General features: G+C 40.2%; 1 protein-coding gene across 1 annotated transcript in view; it reads left to right on the plus strand.

Moving 5' to 3' along the window:
* The window catches only part of DLGAP2 (DLG associated protein 2), a gene marked incomplete at its 3' end in the record, with an annotated part of 379,588 nt that overhangs the window by 295,948 nt on the left and 67,885 nt on the right, over nt 1-15,755 (plus strand). The window contains exon 4 of the mRNA XM_080342897.1: nt 973-2,042. Coding sequence (XP_080199023.1) covers nt 1,041-2,042 — 1,002 coding nt within the window. The 5' untranslated portion in view covers nt 973-1,040. The remainder of the gene's footprint in view (nt 1-972; nt 2,043-15,755) is intronic.

Here is a 15,755-nt window from a genome sequence, read left to right on the forward strand (position 1 = left end):
ATTGAAACATTTCTGGTTTTTTTTCTTTTAATTTGGTGTTTGTAGCATCTGACAGCTGCAAGAAATTTGATGAGAGAAAAAATCAAAGGCTTGAGTATCAAAATCTTTCCTTACAGCCTGCTCTTATTTTGTAATCATGCTTGTTTAATAATCACAACTTGGAGCACATGGTCCATAGGAACGAATACTCGAGTATTTAGAAATCCATAGTGTGTACTTAAAGATATTTGTTTTATCAGGAACAACATAGAGTAGTTAAATAAGTATTTTGTAATTTGGACATAAGAAGTGAAAAACTGCCTAACAGAGAAAACTTTACATGTATGCTAATAGCAATACTTGTGGACTAAGGATAACAGATGTTCAAATAGTATGAAATGCTTATTCATAAACTGTTTAGTGATATGAAAATTAAGCTTCATTTCAGCATGTTCATATTCTTTTTCTCTTTGCTGTTTATTATTTATGTTTATGAACAGTGAACTTGCGATCCTGAAGCTGAGATTCATTTAAGAAAATGAGGTTCTGTTTGTGATATGAAAATGGTTCCATGGAGAAGGCATACATTTAGGTTAAGACATCCAACTGAGAAATGACAGAAATAGAAACTAAACCCATGTAACTTAAATGACTAGCCACAAAGCTTTTCATATGAATTCCAGATATCAAATAATAAATGGAATACTTGAATGTATCTATTAAATCTGTTAGAGTAAATTTGTATAATGAATAGCTTCATAAAACTTAGAACTGCTAGCAGACAATTTTGCAAACAGGAAGGAAGCTGCATTCACCCCATAATTTGCTCGTAGAGAGCAATTTTAACCAGTCTTAAAATGGTGACTGAAATTCCATGAAAGGTGAGACTTTCCATCAAGCTCACAAAGTGTTTAGGTTTGCAATATACTTGGATTTTGCAAGTTAATCTTTTAATCAGACACATAACATAGGTTTTATGTGTTCTTGTGACAGACCAGCAGTACTCATGGTCGCCTTCTCAGCACTTCAATGAGGAAAGATACTCTCCTGCTCTGAGGAATATGAAAGGATTATCCGGTAGTCGCAATCAACCACAGTTATGTTCAGCTCATACTTGTGGCTTAGCATCCCCTGAAGATTGTGAACACACCCACGACCATATCCACCATGGGCAGGAGCCAAGGCAATCGTATCTTCTCAGCCCCACAGAGAGTTGCCCGATGGACCACCATCGTTGCTCACCACGCAGCTCCATTCATTCTGAATGCATGATGATGCCCATGGTAATGGGCGATCACATGTCAAGTAGCACTTTCCCCAGAATGCACTACAGCTCTCATTACGACTCCAGAGACGACTGCGCCATGTCTCACGGTAACCCTAAGATTAACCGTATTCCTGCAAATCTTTTGGACCAATTTGAGAAACAACTTCCTCTTCACCGGGATGGGTTTCACACTTTACAGTACCAGAGGACCTCAACAGCTGCAGAACAACGCAGTGAGAGCCCAGGAAGAATACGCCATCTCGTTCATTCAGTCCAGAAACTTTTTACTAAATCTCATTCTCTGGAAGGATCATCCAAGGGCAACGTTAATGGAACAAAGGGAGACAGTCGAGGGGACGACCATCATCATGGTCACCACTCCAAGCACAGCAAAAGGAGTAAAAGTAAGGAGCGAAAGCCAGAAACCAAGCATAAATCTGGAATGAGCAGCTGGTGGAGCTCTGATGATAATTTGGACAGCGATAGCACTTACCGAACCCCTAGTGTGGTAAATAGGCACCATGCAGATCATATATCCCATTGCTACCCTGAGACACTCCAAGGGCATTTTGGGGATCTCTCCTTGAAGACTTCCAAAAGTAACAATGATGTGAAATGTTCAGCTTGTGAAGGGCTAGCAATGACGCCTGATGGTAAATATATGAAAAGGAGTTCTTGGTCCACACTTACAGTAAGTCAGGCTAAAGAAGCTTATCGCAAATCATCACTGAACTTAGATAAGCCTCTGGTTCATCAGGAAATCAAACCTTCCTTGAGGCCATGCCATTACCTTCAGGTAAGAGGAAGATTTTCCTGATATTTGTAATGGTAAAAGCATCTGAGTTTATGCCATTAAGTAACTGTAAAAAATACAAGGGTAATCTGTGTATCTCTCCTAAAAGAATATCTGTATGGCTTACCTAATGCAGATACTTCACAAAAGTGATAAAAGTCTAGCTTTTGTCTTGGTTTATAGGGCATAGATTAAAAGCTAAATAAAACTGATGTGATATAAATTAGTTTAAGGTCAGTGGATGTGTTTTCATCTTCGGATTTTACTCTGAACATCTCGATAAAATCCATACATCAGACTAAAAAGGGGCAGTTCGCCCAGCAGTCTGGGAGCTATAAAAAGTGTGTCAAATACATCTGTAAATGAGTAATTTTTAAAATAGGCTATGTGATTTTTTATGTGTGTTTGTGTGTTATTTTATTCCTTTTATCCAGGTTGTTCTAAGTAACAGGAGAGTAGATTTAGTGGTGTACTCCACTGTTTTGTCATGACGATGATGATGGTGATTACTCACAAACTTTTTCTTTGTGTCTCAAACACGCAAAATCATTAGGAACTGAACCTCTTGAGACCATACTATAAGCTATCCTTGTTAATAGTTATATGGGTACCTCAGGGAGATAAATATTTCAGGCCTGATACTCACACTGGTTTTGCTGGTGCTCTGCACACTTGTTTTCTTTAGCAGAAACCAAGAAGCCCCCACTTTCTCCTACATTTAAACTTTAATACCTCTTGCTTGCTGCCATTTATGACCCCAAAGTCATGCAAATGTGGCTTTTTATGATTCTGCACAATGATCTGGAGGTTAAAGTGATATGAGTTTAAAAGTTAGCTTCCAAAATATATTTCTTTAGACATCTATATCATTTACATGGCCTAGGTCCAGCTCAGTCCCATGATAAGTGTCATTAGCACACCAGGGTCTACAGGGAACTTCAGTGGGAGTAGAGCAGAAAGGAGGGAGCTGCTGGGAGGATAACTTTTTCAGCTGGCTTTGCCATTGGAAAGTAACATAGTATACAAATATTCCCTCAGATATTTTTACCAAATACAACCTGCAAAGCCCAGAGTGTTCTGAGTATCCTCTCTTCTTTTTTTTCATTTTAAGGAACTTCTTTTCTCCAGAGTTTAACTGATTCTCACATTAATGTAGGCAAATCTCCACTCCAGATATAGGTACTTAGAGATTTTGAGCTCCTGTGGACTCTGCAGAAGCCAACAAATACAGACTGGCAACTGTTGTGCTTCTGTGCAGAGCTCTCTCCCCTCTTAGGAACAGGGGACCAGTAGTAATGATTAACACTTGAGGAGCCAAATTTTTTTCAAATGCATATGGCAACATCCAGGATCAATCTTCCCTACAGAAACAGGGAAAGTTCCTCATTGAAGAGAAAGGAAAATAAAGAAATTGCAATCCTCCTAGCTTTACTATGCAAATTGATTCCAATTTAGACTGACAGCTGTGGTGTTTTATCATATTCAAGCACAATCATCATGTATGTAAAACAGCCTGCACTTCTCCAGAAGTTTTTAACCTAACTCAATGAGCCAGAACTGGAAGTGTGTCCAGTGCAAAGACTTCCACTTGTATTTGTGTTCTAAAACCACATGTACAGCTCCAACATTACCAAGAAGTTTGGGTATGGCTAGCTTTTTCCTTACTATGACTTCTACAGCTCTGGTTCCTCTACATCTCTGCTGGGTTTTGTGCTTTCCTTCTCATTATGTTTCACTGTTTCTTCTTCCCCCTCTTTACATCTCATTTTTCTTTACAGAAGCCACCAGCTTTTACTTTTTGTGGGCCTTCTCCTTACTCCCAACTTAGATCATCATCCTCAAGTCAATGTGAAACACTGAGTTCACAAACAAACTTGGTTATTGCTAAGCTTTGGATCAAGCCCAGTGGCAAGCCTAGGAAGCAGGAAAGCACATTTTTTGCAGAGTCATTGTTTTATGCTTTTTGTGAATTTGGGATGACTACAGAAAGGAATTTCTATCCAGTAATTAGGATGGTTCATCCACTGGTAGGTTCATCCAGCGTAAAATCTAGATGTGAATTTAAACTTTTGCTGCACCAGGGACTTTCTCTGTGATCTTTGTTTTTAAACCCCTTGGAAAATGGGATAGCCATTCCCTATTCACAGAGATCCTATAGGGGAAATTTTTTAAGACTTGAGTTCTCAGTTACTACAAGAAAGAATCTATAGTTGTGTCCAAAGCAATAATCCCAGGAATTTTACAACAGGAATATTCACATTACAAAATATTAAAATAAAATATATGTTCTGTAGAATCTGGATATGCCATTCAGAGCATAGATATCCTTCAGGTTGAGTGTCTGGCTTGTTCACTAGCCCAAGGTCAGCAAACAAATTGAAGGGACTCCATTCTGTCAATATCATAACTAAATGCTTGGTTTTGAAACTTCTGCTTTAAGGCATGCTGTGCTGTCACACTGTAATCCTTAAAAACAGATATATAAGTCCCATTATTAACTTTCTCTCTGACCCAGGAAATGTAATTTGTTAATCACTGCACAATTCAATTGCTCTATCTGCAAAACTGATGAAAGATATTTAACTTCTCTTACAGCAGTGTCAGAAGCATCACTAAATAATGATTGTATAAAAATAATTATTAGGTTCAGAAACAGAAAGGCAGAAAAACATGTTGGGTTCCCTAGACAGGAGAATTTACTCTCTTGCTCCAGAATATCTGGAAATGAGAATTTGAGGGATTATGAAACTGAATATGCAGCAGCAGATTTCCCTGAGGTGCACAAGTGAACAGATTAGCCAAAAACAGCAGGCCTTTCAAAGGATCTCTGTGTTTATAGCATCACAACACATGACATTAAAAGACATTTCTCCTGAGTGATGTCAGCTATATATTTTAAAATTCTTTTCAAAGTAAAGTGGCAAAATTATAGTCCTTCAGCAGTCTTCTATATGAACACATAAACATACCCCAGAATAATAAAAATTAGTTGTCTATGTTTATATATTATTAATATAAATTTATAATATATACATATGGCTTTTCCTCTGCTACCTAGTTATTTGAGGATTTGCTGTACCCAACTCACTTTTGCATCTGGTAGACTCCTTCTCGTTATTTTTTCTTTTGACCCATGTATAAAATATTGCTAATTCTGTTTTCCACTGAAAAATTCTGGTATATAGAATCCCAAACTGGAGACCATGGCAGGGTCTATGTTTGAGATCATGTTTTCTGTGTTGTGTTTCTGGGCTTCCATTTTGTCTTCCACACTAATTACGGAGCTGTTTTTTCCTTAAAACTGAAACTCTGAAGAGTGAACAAAGAAAACTTCTTCCTAAGAAGTGAGCTTCTACCAAATTCACAGATGCCTGAAAAAAAGGAAATGAGGAAGACATTTGGAAGGCATCTGGACATTATATGCTTAAGTCATGACCCAGGGCTGAAAGCAAGTATTTATTTAACCTGGTAGATCTCCAGGCTTAGCTTCTGGCTCCTCTCTTAGGGCTTCTGGCTCCTCTCTTAGGGCTTCTGCAGGACGTCCTTGCAGCCGGGCGATCCCCTCGCACAGGGACTGTGCTACTGGCAGTCAGGGGTGATTCAGTCAACATGCCATGTCCCAGCATGGGTGGTCATCTGGTCCTAAAGCGGACAGTTTCGGAGAACTAAAGTAGCAGAAATAAAGCTGTATAAAATAGTGATTATTTTTCTCATCTAAAGATGATCAGATTCGTATCATTGCTGCTGCAGTGGAGGTGGTGAGAACGTGCAGAGAGAAGGGAGAAGGGAGGAATGGGTTGCCCATTTTTGGCTCCAGCTCACTGGTAGATCAGCTGTGATGGGAGCCAGATGGTCAGCGAGCACCACAGGAGCAAAGAGAACCCATTTCTAACCGTGCACTAACAGCATTTATGAGATTCTTGTGAATGATTAGCAACAGTTTTAATGTATGGGCCTTTCATTTCTGTTTTGAATGCAGACAAACTGAGCTACAAATGCAGTTCTGGGCACCAAACACTTCTGTCGTCTCACTCAGGAGGCAGAACAGCCCAAGTATAATAGATCACACATGCAGTAAAGTGCACTTTTGTATAGTTATAGCTATAGCAGCTTCTACTGTTTTACACGTCATTTTAATTTTCATACTAATTATGTTAAGAAAAAGGTAAATCAGTTGTGAGATATATCTCCATCAGCTGGTTTGGCTAATTACATTCAACACATATACAGTGCAATGACTGATTCATTTCACTCTGATACGTGTACTAGCAAGGAGCAAAGATTTTCAACAGAAAAAAATGGATATGAACTAGATAGCTCTACTAAAATGATGAATACAAAAATGTTGTTTACAGTTTCCAGGACTGAAATACCTGTGAATGCTAGTTAAATAAAAGTAATTCCTACAATAAAGCCAAAAGACAGGCAAGAGCATAGCACTCACAGGCACTGGAGTTCTGGAACACAGTGCTACGTGTCACTGATTAATATTCCTCCCTCAGCCATTCAACAGCCTGTGAAGCAGCAAGCACCCAAGGTAAACACACCACAAGGTACAGTGAATGAGTCAGCATGAAAAAAGAAAATAGCATATTGTTCTAAAAATGGCTTCAGCCCACTCCTGTCTTCCTAGTGCATTTAAGTACTAGCGTCATCCATTACAGCAGTGGCACTGCTAAGCATGTGGGTAATAATGTCAGCTGTGTACTCTACAGAATGAAAGAAAAGCACAAGAGTTGGTCTCTTAAAAAGGAAAAAGAAAAAAAGCAGCAGCTTCAACAAGGCTCTTAGCTGGTTTAAGTTTTGCCTACATGCAGAAAAGCTTTGAGGATAAGCTAATGGATAAATAGGCATTAAGCCTTCAGTTACATTTTTCCAGGAACTCTTCTGGGGACAGGTCAGACTCCCACAAACAAGACCATTGCCCTCGAGAGGCATGCTACTGCTTTGCACTCTCCCTCTGGTTTGCAAGGATGGATGGATTTGAACTCAATCCATCTTTCTCAGCACTTTGTCTTTATGAAACCAGATTGTATCTGTTTGCTTGACATAAAACCCATATATGAACTACAGAAACTGCATCCAATACTCTGCCAACTGATGCACACCGTGGAGCTAGCCAGAGCTAGCAGAGATTTGATGCTAGCATCCAAATCCCTTTCACCCACGCTGCCTTCACAATGATTTACAACCAGCTACCACTCCAGAATTAACTGGGTTGTTTCCACAGCAGAAAAAGCTAGTAGAAATAGTAGGGTAGCAGGGTAGTCTGCATCCTAAATCAGCATGGACATGTGCTGTACCATTTTCATTTCTACAGCCCATGACAGTTCCACAAGGGTGTCTCAGCCCTGTGCCCTCCCAGTCAGGAGCAGAGGTATGTAAGAGAGGCCTATGATGCCCAGACAATAAGGGAAATGATGGAACAGTTAATGCTCCACAGCCTGTTCATAGTGTTAATGTCAGCCTGTAACACTGGGTGCAGTACCTGGGGCCGCTCTGTGGAGTTAAACCCCAGGTCAATAAGAGTGTCGTCCTCTCATACAGAGCAGCAAGGTCGACCTCTCGTACTTGTTCCTCATAATGCTCTCTCTACCTATCATCTCTCTGAAGTATTGCACTTATGATTTTAAGACCACTAAATAAAAAGGATTTAATAAAGCTGACACTTCCATGTATTTACAGAATTCTGATAGTTTAGTGAGTCACAAAAAACCCACAAAATACTTCTTAAATGCCCCTTTCAAGGGGAAAAAAACAAAAACAAAAACAAAAAAACCCCACAAGATCGTATTCAATCAATCATGGTGTAAAGCTCTGACGGAACAGCTGTATCAGATTACCAGTGTCTTGAATTACTGTGTTAATCAGTGATACAACAGCATACTGCTCCCATGCCTGTGTACTAGGACACTCATATTGGCTGAAATGAATTGCTGAAGCATTTTCCAAACAAGAGTAGAAAGATTTCAGAGTTAGTATTTTCTTAAAGCTGCCAAAGCAAGTCCCTATTACTGTAGAAATGTCAAAGCTAGGAGCAGAAAAGGGAGACCATGATTCCATTGCCCTTTAATCAGGGAGAATTGTCCTCCTTTATAACATGAGTGTACAGTGTGTTGCCAAATCGTTTTTCAACGTTCACCTCACCAAAGCTGAAGGGTGACCTTTGCAGTTGTTACCCAAAGGTGTTGCTGGGTCTGAGGAGGTTTTCAGCGAGGAGTAACTTATTATTTAACACACTCAGGCCAGTTGTGTCTGTCAAACGAGACTCCCAGGACCGCACACTCGGGGCTATAATGACCACATGCTCTCCTATCCCACAGGCTTGCTGCCTTGGGCAGACCCAGCTCCTCTCCTGAGCAGTTTGTACCATTTATCCTGCAAGCAGGTGACTGTAAAAAATGGCAAAGCATTAGTAAACGTTGCTTTGATTTTTTTGGTTTTTTTTTCCAACTGGTTTTGGCCATCCTACAGTGCTGTGCTTAAACATTGGTTTTTAAAGTGGAATTGCACATGTGTTTAAATGGCTGAATGTCTATATGGATAAGATCCCTGGTAATCTGTAGGGGAACAGATATTTTTGAAAGTGTGTGGATAGTCAAGCAGAAAACCTACTAATTTCACTCTGCAAGCTAAATATAATAATTGTAGTCATCTGGAGTTAGCTGTTCAAAACTGTCAACCACTAGTTAAAATGAGAAAAATAGATGAGCAGCAAATATATCTATTTTATACAGCCTTTAAAATTATTTCTGTTTTAAAGACATGCACTGGGTTTTTTTTCAGTAGTAGTCCTTAAAAAAGTGATATCATTTCCTGCTTAGATTAAATAAGACACTGAATTAAATTTCCTGCTTAGATTAAATAAGACACAGAACTTCTTTTAGGTCACCCCTGGGTATGCTACCTTTTAGGTTCTTCTTCCCTGTCTAGCCTTATAGTAGCTCTACAGCTTTGGGGTCTTTGCTACACCTGCAGTCTCCATGGTTTTGGAGGTGCTGTGCATTGTAAGTATGTTGGGAGCACCTCCCCTTTTCCTTTAAGGGCATTTTTGTCTCTTAGTCTATACTTCTGTGACCATGGAGTCTTACCCCACTCACACAGGTTATGATAAGGTGACAACTCTGAATTTCCCTTGGTGTCTGCAGCGGTCAAAGCAAAGATGTTTGCAGGGGGACCTACAGGTGATTTTGGCTGCCAGGTTGAAAGTCTGGGCTGAAGGGGCTGATGATGCTTTATTTTCCTATTTCCAAAAGTGGCTAGAAAAGAACAGAGCAGTAAGGCACTGCAATGCCTGCACTGCGCTGCACGGGACCCCAGCTGCCTGCAGGAGCATTGGAGGTCACACAGCAAGGCCACAGGGGTGCAGGTGACCCCCTGTGATCTGGGGCACATGCCCCACACTCAGGGAGTCTTCTCTCCCACAATTTCATCAGTCAGAAAACAGGCTGGTTTTATTCACTGTGCTGTGCAGATAGCTGGGCTCCATCCACCCCGCAAATGTGGTTCAGGCAATTCAGTCTACCTCTCCCAAAAACATCTGCCAGGAAAGCTTGTCTTTAGCTTCAGTTGCTGATATTGTGGTCCCCTGGGCCTCGTCTGCTGCCCTGTCAGTCAGGCAGCCCAGCTGGCAGGTATATTCCTGGCTCCCCTTCACCTCTAGTGAGTGACAAGCTGCAATCCAGTTTAGGCCTTCAGCCTTTTGATGCTTGGTTTAAGCAGAATTTGCATTTTAATTAAATTAATTCAATTTATAGAGAAACTTGTAAAGGAAAATGCAGCTGTGAGCTGGCCCAAAAAATGGTAAAGAGATAGACAAACAAACTCTGCGTGCATGACTGTGGCAAATTAATTGGCAGAAATGTTGCATTTTGTGGCAAGCATGAGAAGTTCCAAATTTTGGTCTTTGATGCTTCACTACCTAATGCTACATCTATGCTTTCAAACAACATAGTGTCAGGAAATGTTCCTTGACACTGGATCCTGATACTCTGTACTGTTGAGTGGCTCAGCCTCTCGGACCTTGTCTTTGTCCAAGCCAGACAGTATTTCCCTGAACATTTCCTGGGTACGGTTCAGGACATAGCACAGACCAGGGACCATTTCTGGTAGCCACTCTGGTTTGGAGGCAAAGATTGCTCAACAGCAGGGATGGGGAGTGCTGCAGGCCAGCTGACCTCCATGCAAGAGAGTGGGTCTTCGTTTACTACTGCATCCCAGCCCCAGGGTAATCACCATAACATTTGCATCCCTGTCTCTCACTAACACTGATGATTGTGCAGCAGCACAGTAAGTTGGAGCAACTCACCAGTTCAGTTGAAAACTTACCTTTACTTGCCCTTATTAGTGTTGCTAGGGCACTTTTCCAAGTAGCACTCTAAGTCCCTTTACCATTACTGGTATGACTACATGGCTAAATATTGCTTACGAAAAACCTGCCTAGCTTAAGTTGATGGTAGTATAATTTTAAAGCTGCTTAAACTGACCATGAAGCAGCATCCTGCATCACTTGCCAAAGGAAATATGCAGCCAACTGGAACCCAGGTTTCTTGGTTGACTCCCTACAGTTTTCTTGTCTTAGATTGAGAGGCTATATATGACTAGGTTATCATCTGAGTAAAGGTCAAGCCCTCACTTCTGTCCAAGTTCATTGCAGCGATGAGAATGACACAGACAGAGGTGCACAGACACAGAGTTCTTGTTAGCAGTGAGAGCAGAGCCAGGCAGAGCTTAGCCGAGCTGAACTGAGCCTTCTTTAATTAACAGTTCTCAATTTATAGGTTTACAGATACGGGAGTGGACCAGGAGGGTAGACAGGGTGTTTTTTTCAAAAACTGTTATTTCAAACACAACACGCTCATCTTGTGACCGTTTTCAGTCACATTCCCATGCATATCTTGTGGGCGGCATTCAACCCACTCATTCACACGCCCAGGCTCAACATTCACGCATCATACGTATGGGGGCAGTTTTCTGGCCCAAGTTATCATTCTCACTGGCCTGGGTTATCACTCCTTACACCCATAAAAAACATACTTCTGTATAACCGGTCCAAGGCCCTTTGCATTTTGACTAATTGCTGTGATTTAATCATGTTAGTATTATTTCTTCTTTGACCATCCGAATGGGCATGTTAGTATTGGTATTCCTTTATCATCCAAGTGGCTGGAACCGCACATCTTGCTGTTCCTACAGTTCATCTCATATCAAAGTTCTAGCACAATATCTCAGTGAGCTCCAGGCTCAGCAGGCAAAAATCACTTGTAGTGTGGACAAGCCCACTAATGTCATCTGCCTGCACCTCGCTCCTCCGTATCGAAACAGCACCGAGTCCAGAGGGACCCAGCAACATACAGCAGAGGATTTGCAGGTGGCTGAACTGCCATCTTTGCCAGCAGTATCAGCACAGAGGGTCACGAGGTGAGCATTTGGCCCACATTCATCAAAACAATATAAACAAAGCCACAGAGTCCTCACAAAACTATTTGCAGTATTCAACCATTTGTAATTGTTGCTGGAGACAATAATCTGCTTTCATCTACTTGCAGCTTTGCACAAAGGCTGTTTTTCTGAGGTTCCTCGAAGGCGGCATGATTTAAGAGAAAATCTCTGTCAGTTGGTGTCCTTTTTCTGGAGGGGAGGGGTGTCATCTTCCTGACCAGGCTGAGAAAGCATAAAATTGTAAAAATTTCATATCTGATTCATAGTGTTGCATATCTTATCCTTCTTCATATCATCTATAGTCTAATTTCATGCACAGACAGCTTCTACTTCTAGTAAAATGTGAAATTTATATTACTGAGATAAGATTTAGGTCATAATGAATATTTCAGTGCGTTTTATATCTGCATGCTAATTAAATTTCACAGGACTCCTGTGAGGTAGGTAATCCTCATTTTAACCTTTGAGAATGAGAAATATGAAGAAGTGATAGTCAGCTCCCTGAGCTGAAGCCAAATATTTAGAAGTGTTTCATTTTAGAGAGTAAAGTGATATGCCAGATTTTAAGCCGACCAGCAGTTTAGTGGTGAAACACCTTTAAAGTTCTGGGAGCTGGAAGCAAATGCCACGGAAGTGGGTGGAACCAAGGAGCAGATCAGTTTCGAAATGCCAGTGGCTGTTACCAGTTTGACTTCTTTAGCTAAATCCTAAATGGAAATTTAAAACACTTGAAATAGCAGTGGTCAAAGTCCAGAGTAATTAATATTTCATTGGTTCTTCCAGTTTTGACAGTAGAATTTCTTAGATGCAAGGTTGGATATTCACACAACTAGCACTAGTTCTGAATGGGGGCCTAGATTACCCATCTCTGATTAGATATAAAGAAAACTGTGGTCAAACATTGGAACAGATCGCCTAGAAAGATTGTGGAGTCTCCATCTTTGGAAACATTCAAAACCCAGCTGGACACAGCTGGGCAACCTGCTGTACCTGACCATGCTTTGAGGAGGAGGCTGGATTAGAGACCTCTAGAGTCCCTTTCAACCTCACTGATTCCCTGATTCCTGGTTTGTTCTGGAGGTTTGATGAATTCACCCCTCTTTTCCCTGACAATATGCTGTTGCTTACACTCAGAATCTCTGTAATCTGAGAATCAGGGGACAGACTCACTGCCAAAGTCCAGTCAGGGGTCTGAAATCCTATCCTTCCGACAGGTCTGATCTGAGCACAACCAACACACCCAACAGGGAGGACTTCTAACAAAACACATGGATAGTGACTTCTATTCTAAAACATGGAAATTTGTTTTCATAGCAATGAAGTTTCTAGAATACCCACTGCAAAGATATGAGTTCAGTTTCTTCCTTTGGCTGCACAAAGTCTAACCCCCATCTTCTCAGTTCCCCAAATTGCATTCTGAGCAGCAGGCTCTAAGGCAGTTTGGAGCAAAGACATTTCTTTTTTTGTTACAGTGCTCCACAAGTTTTATCCAACACCCTTTCACATAAAATTCATGTGGGTGTTTGGCCCAGGAACAATAACTAAGCTCCTTCATTCCATGTTAAGTGCCTGGATCAGGAGGCTGCAACACACCCTTTCACAAAATCACAGAATCACAGAATGTTAGGGATTGGAAGGGACCTTGAAAGATCATCTAGTCCAATCCCCTTGCTGGAGCAGGAACACCTAGATGAGGTTACACAGGAAGGTGTCCAGGTGGGTTTTGAACGTCTCCAGAGTAGGAGACTCCACAACCCCCCTGGGCAGCCTGTTCCAGTGTCTGTCACCCTCACTGAGAAGAAGTTTCTTCTCAAATTTAAGTGGAACCTCTTGTGTTCCAGTTTGCACCCATTACTCCTTGTCCTACCGTTGGTTGTCACTGAGAGGAGCCTGGCTCCATCCTCGTGACATTCACCCTTTATATATCTGTAAACATAAAGAGGTCACCTCTCAGTCTCCCCTTCTCCAAACTAAAGAGACCCAGCTCCCTCAGCCTTTCCTTGCTTGTACATAAAGTCCTTCTCTTCTAACCAGCCCTTGCCAGGCAATCTGTGAGTGATTCATGAAAATGCTGTGAGTTACAAGAAGAGAAGGGCATGCCAGTTTATTTATCATCTCTAAGTTCTTTCCTTCCTAAGCACTCCCACCATTACTTAGTAGAAGTTGAGCAGTGACATCTCCCACTTCCACAGCCATTTTTTCATGGAAAAAAAGAATAAGGCTGCTCAGTTCCTCAAAACCAAATCTAAATTTATTCTTGAGAAGATTATTTTAGACTGTTAATGGGAAATGACAGAAGGGCCTTTCTGCTGCCTATAATCAGATACAATAAACCCAAGAAAGGAGAAGTGTTTGAGGTTTTCTGCATGCTTTGCATTTTGTTTGCTAACTGAAGGGACCTTTTGGTTCCTTTCAGATGATACTCTGAAAGAGCTGACTCCCCTAAATACCTTTTGTGGGTAATTTAGGGTCCTACCTAAGGTCCTGGAGTTCATTCTCAGGATCAGTTGCATAAAATGTAGTAAATTTTAGGTACCAGGTGCTTTAATAAAATGGGGCCTAGGTGATTAATGTAAGATATCATACTGAATCAGTGTCAGAACAATTAAATGGTCCCAAATTTCCTGAACTTGGCTGTGCTCCTCACGGCAACAGTGCATGAAATTTATGAAAGAGATTCATCATTTTCTGTAGTAGTTATAACCAAATCAGCAATCGGTGACAAAATGAAATGAAAAGATCCAGACCTTGTCAGCTCGTTGTTCTTACAAAAGGAAATTCATATGGTAATGTGCCGTCTAACTCCTCTGTGGATAGAAACTGCATATACAACGGTTCATGTTAACATCAAGAACAGGAGGAAGGCCTTTTTAGACTTTATAAATATCAGCACTCATCACTATATGCAAGTAGATAATTAGGGTAATTATTCCCAATTAGCAGCTGCAAGCCCTGCAGATGGGAATTTCAGGGACTGGTAACTATTGTAAGAAAGCATTTTGCCAAGCTGCAAAGCCCTTTTCATGTTTTAGAAAATATACATTTCATGACCCTCATGCATGCTGTTGAATATTTTTGTTAACATTTGAAAATAAAATTTTTTCCTGCAGTAGTATAATATTTCTGCTTTTTTTTTTTTAAGCCATGTTGGGGTCTGAGATGGCCAGGATTTGGAAAGATTTTTCCAAGTATTTAATCTATCAGCTAAAGTGAATGATGAACCAGGTCAAACTGGGACTCAATTTTTCTTCTATTCTCAGTCCATGAGGAAAAAAAAGGTCAAGGGCCCTTGCATTGGCTCTTGAGGACAGCAGAAGGACTCCAGCTGTTTTCCTACGCTCTGCATGAAACCTTCTGAGAGAGCACAGTGTCACACTTGCTTGCCAGGCTCCGGAAACATTTTCCCTGTGATCATTTTATTCTGTGCCTTTGAATGGCTCAAGGGTAAAAAATACACATATTTTAATTGCAAATAACATTTTTCAATCATAAAGGCTTCTGTAATAGTCAACAAGTTACTTTGATTTGAAAGGGATTCTTGGTGCATTTGTGTGTACCGTGAGTACATCACAGCACAAATGGAGCAGTGCTTCTTCAGTTTGTAGCTATCATGTAAATTCATTTAACTTATTAATTCAGAAAGTGAAATAAAAGTAATCAACAAAAATAGTAACATATAAGTGTAAGATTTGTCCTCGGGAAGCTCCTTATCACAGTGAAGAAACTTAATTTTTAGATACTTTAATGTAAAAAAATCAGTCACTCCTATCTTTTACAGAGAGATTTCAACTTCAATCAACAAATAAGCCTGTGTTTACTTATTTAAATACAGTCCTTATCTAGGTATTTGAACATTGAATTTCAGGCAAAAGAAAGTTGAAAAACTAATAATTTTTTGCATTCAAGTAAGTAAAAGGTTATTGATCAATGTCTTTTTAAACTTTCTATTTAATTATCTTGAAGCTAAAATGAAGGAAAGAAATTTCAATCCAAAATAATTTTTCTATTAAAAAGTTATGAGGGTTTGGGTTTTTTTTTAAAAAAAAAAAGTGTAGTAAGACTGAACGTAGGAATTCACTTTTAGTACAAAAAATTCAACAGATTAACTTACAGTGGGCCCATGTAGATACCACTGAATGCTTTTTCAGCCTTCGGATTTTGTTGTTAGCTATGCTGACATACAAATAATAAAGAAGATTTTAAAGTGAGTGTATATTTCTATTATATTAACTGATATTTCTTAATATAGTTTGCCAATTCAGATTTTTACAGTTA

This window comes from Nesoenas mayeri, assembly GCF_963082525.1.
Source record: "Nesoenas mayeri genome assembly, chromosome: 3".
NCBI classification, from domain to species: domain Eukaryota; kingdom Metazoa; phylum Chordata; class Aves; order Columbiformes; family Columbidae; genus Nesoenas; species Nesoenas mayeri.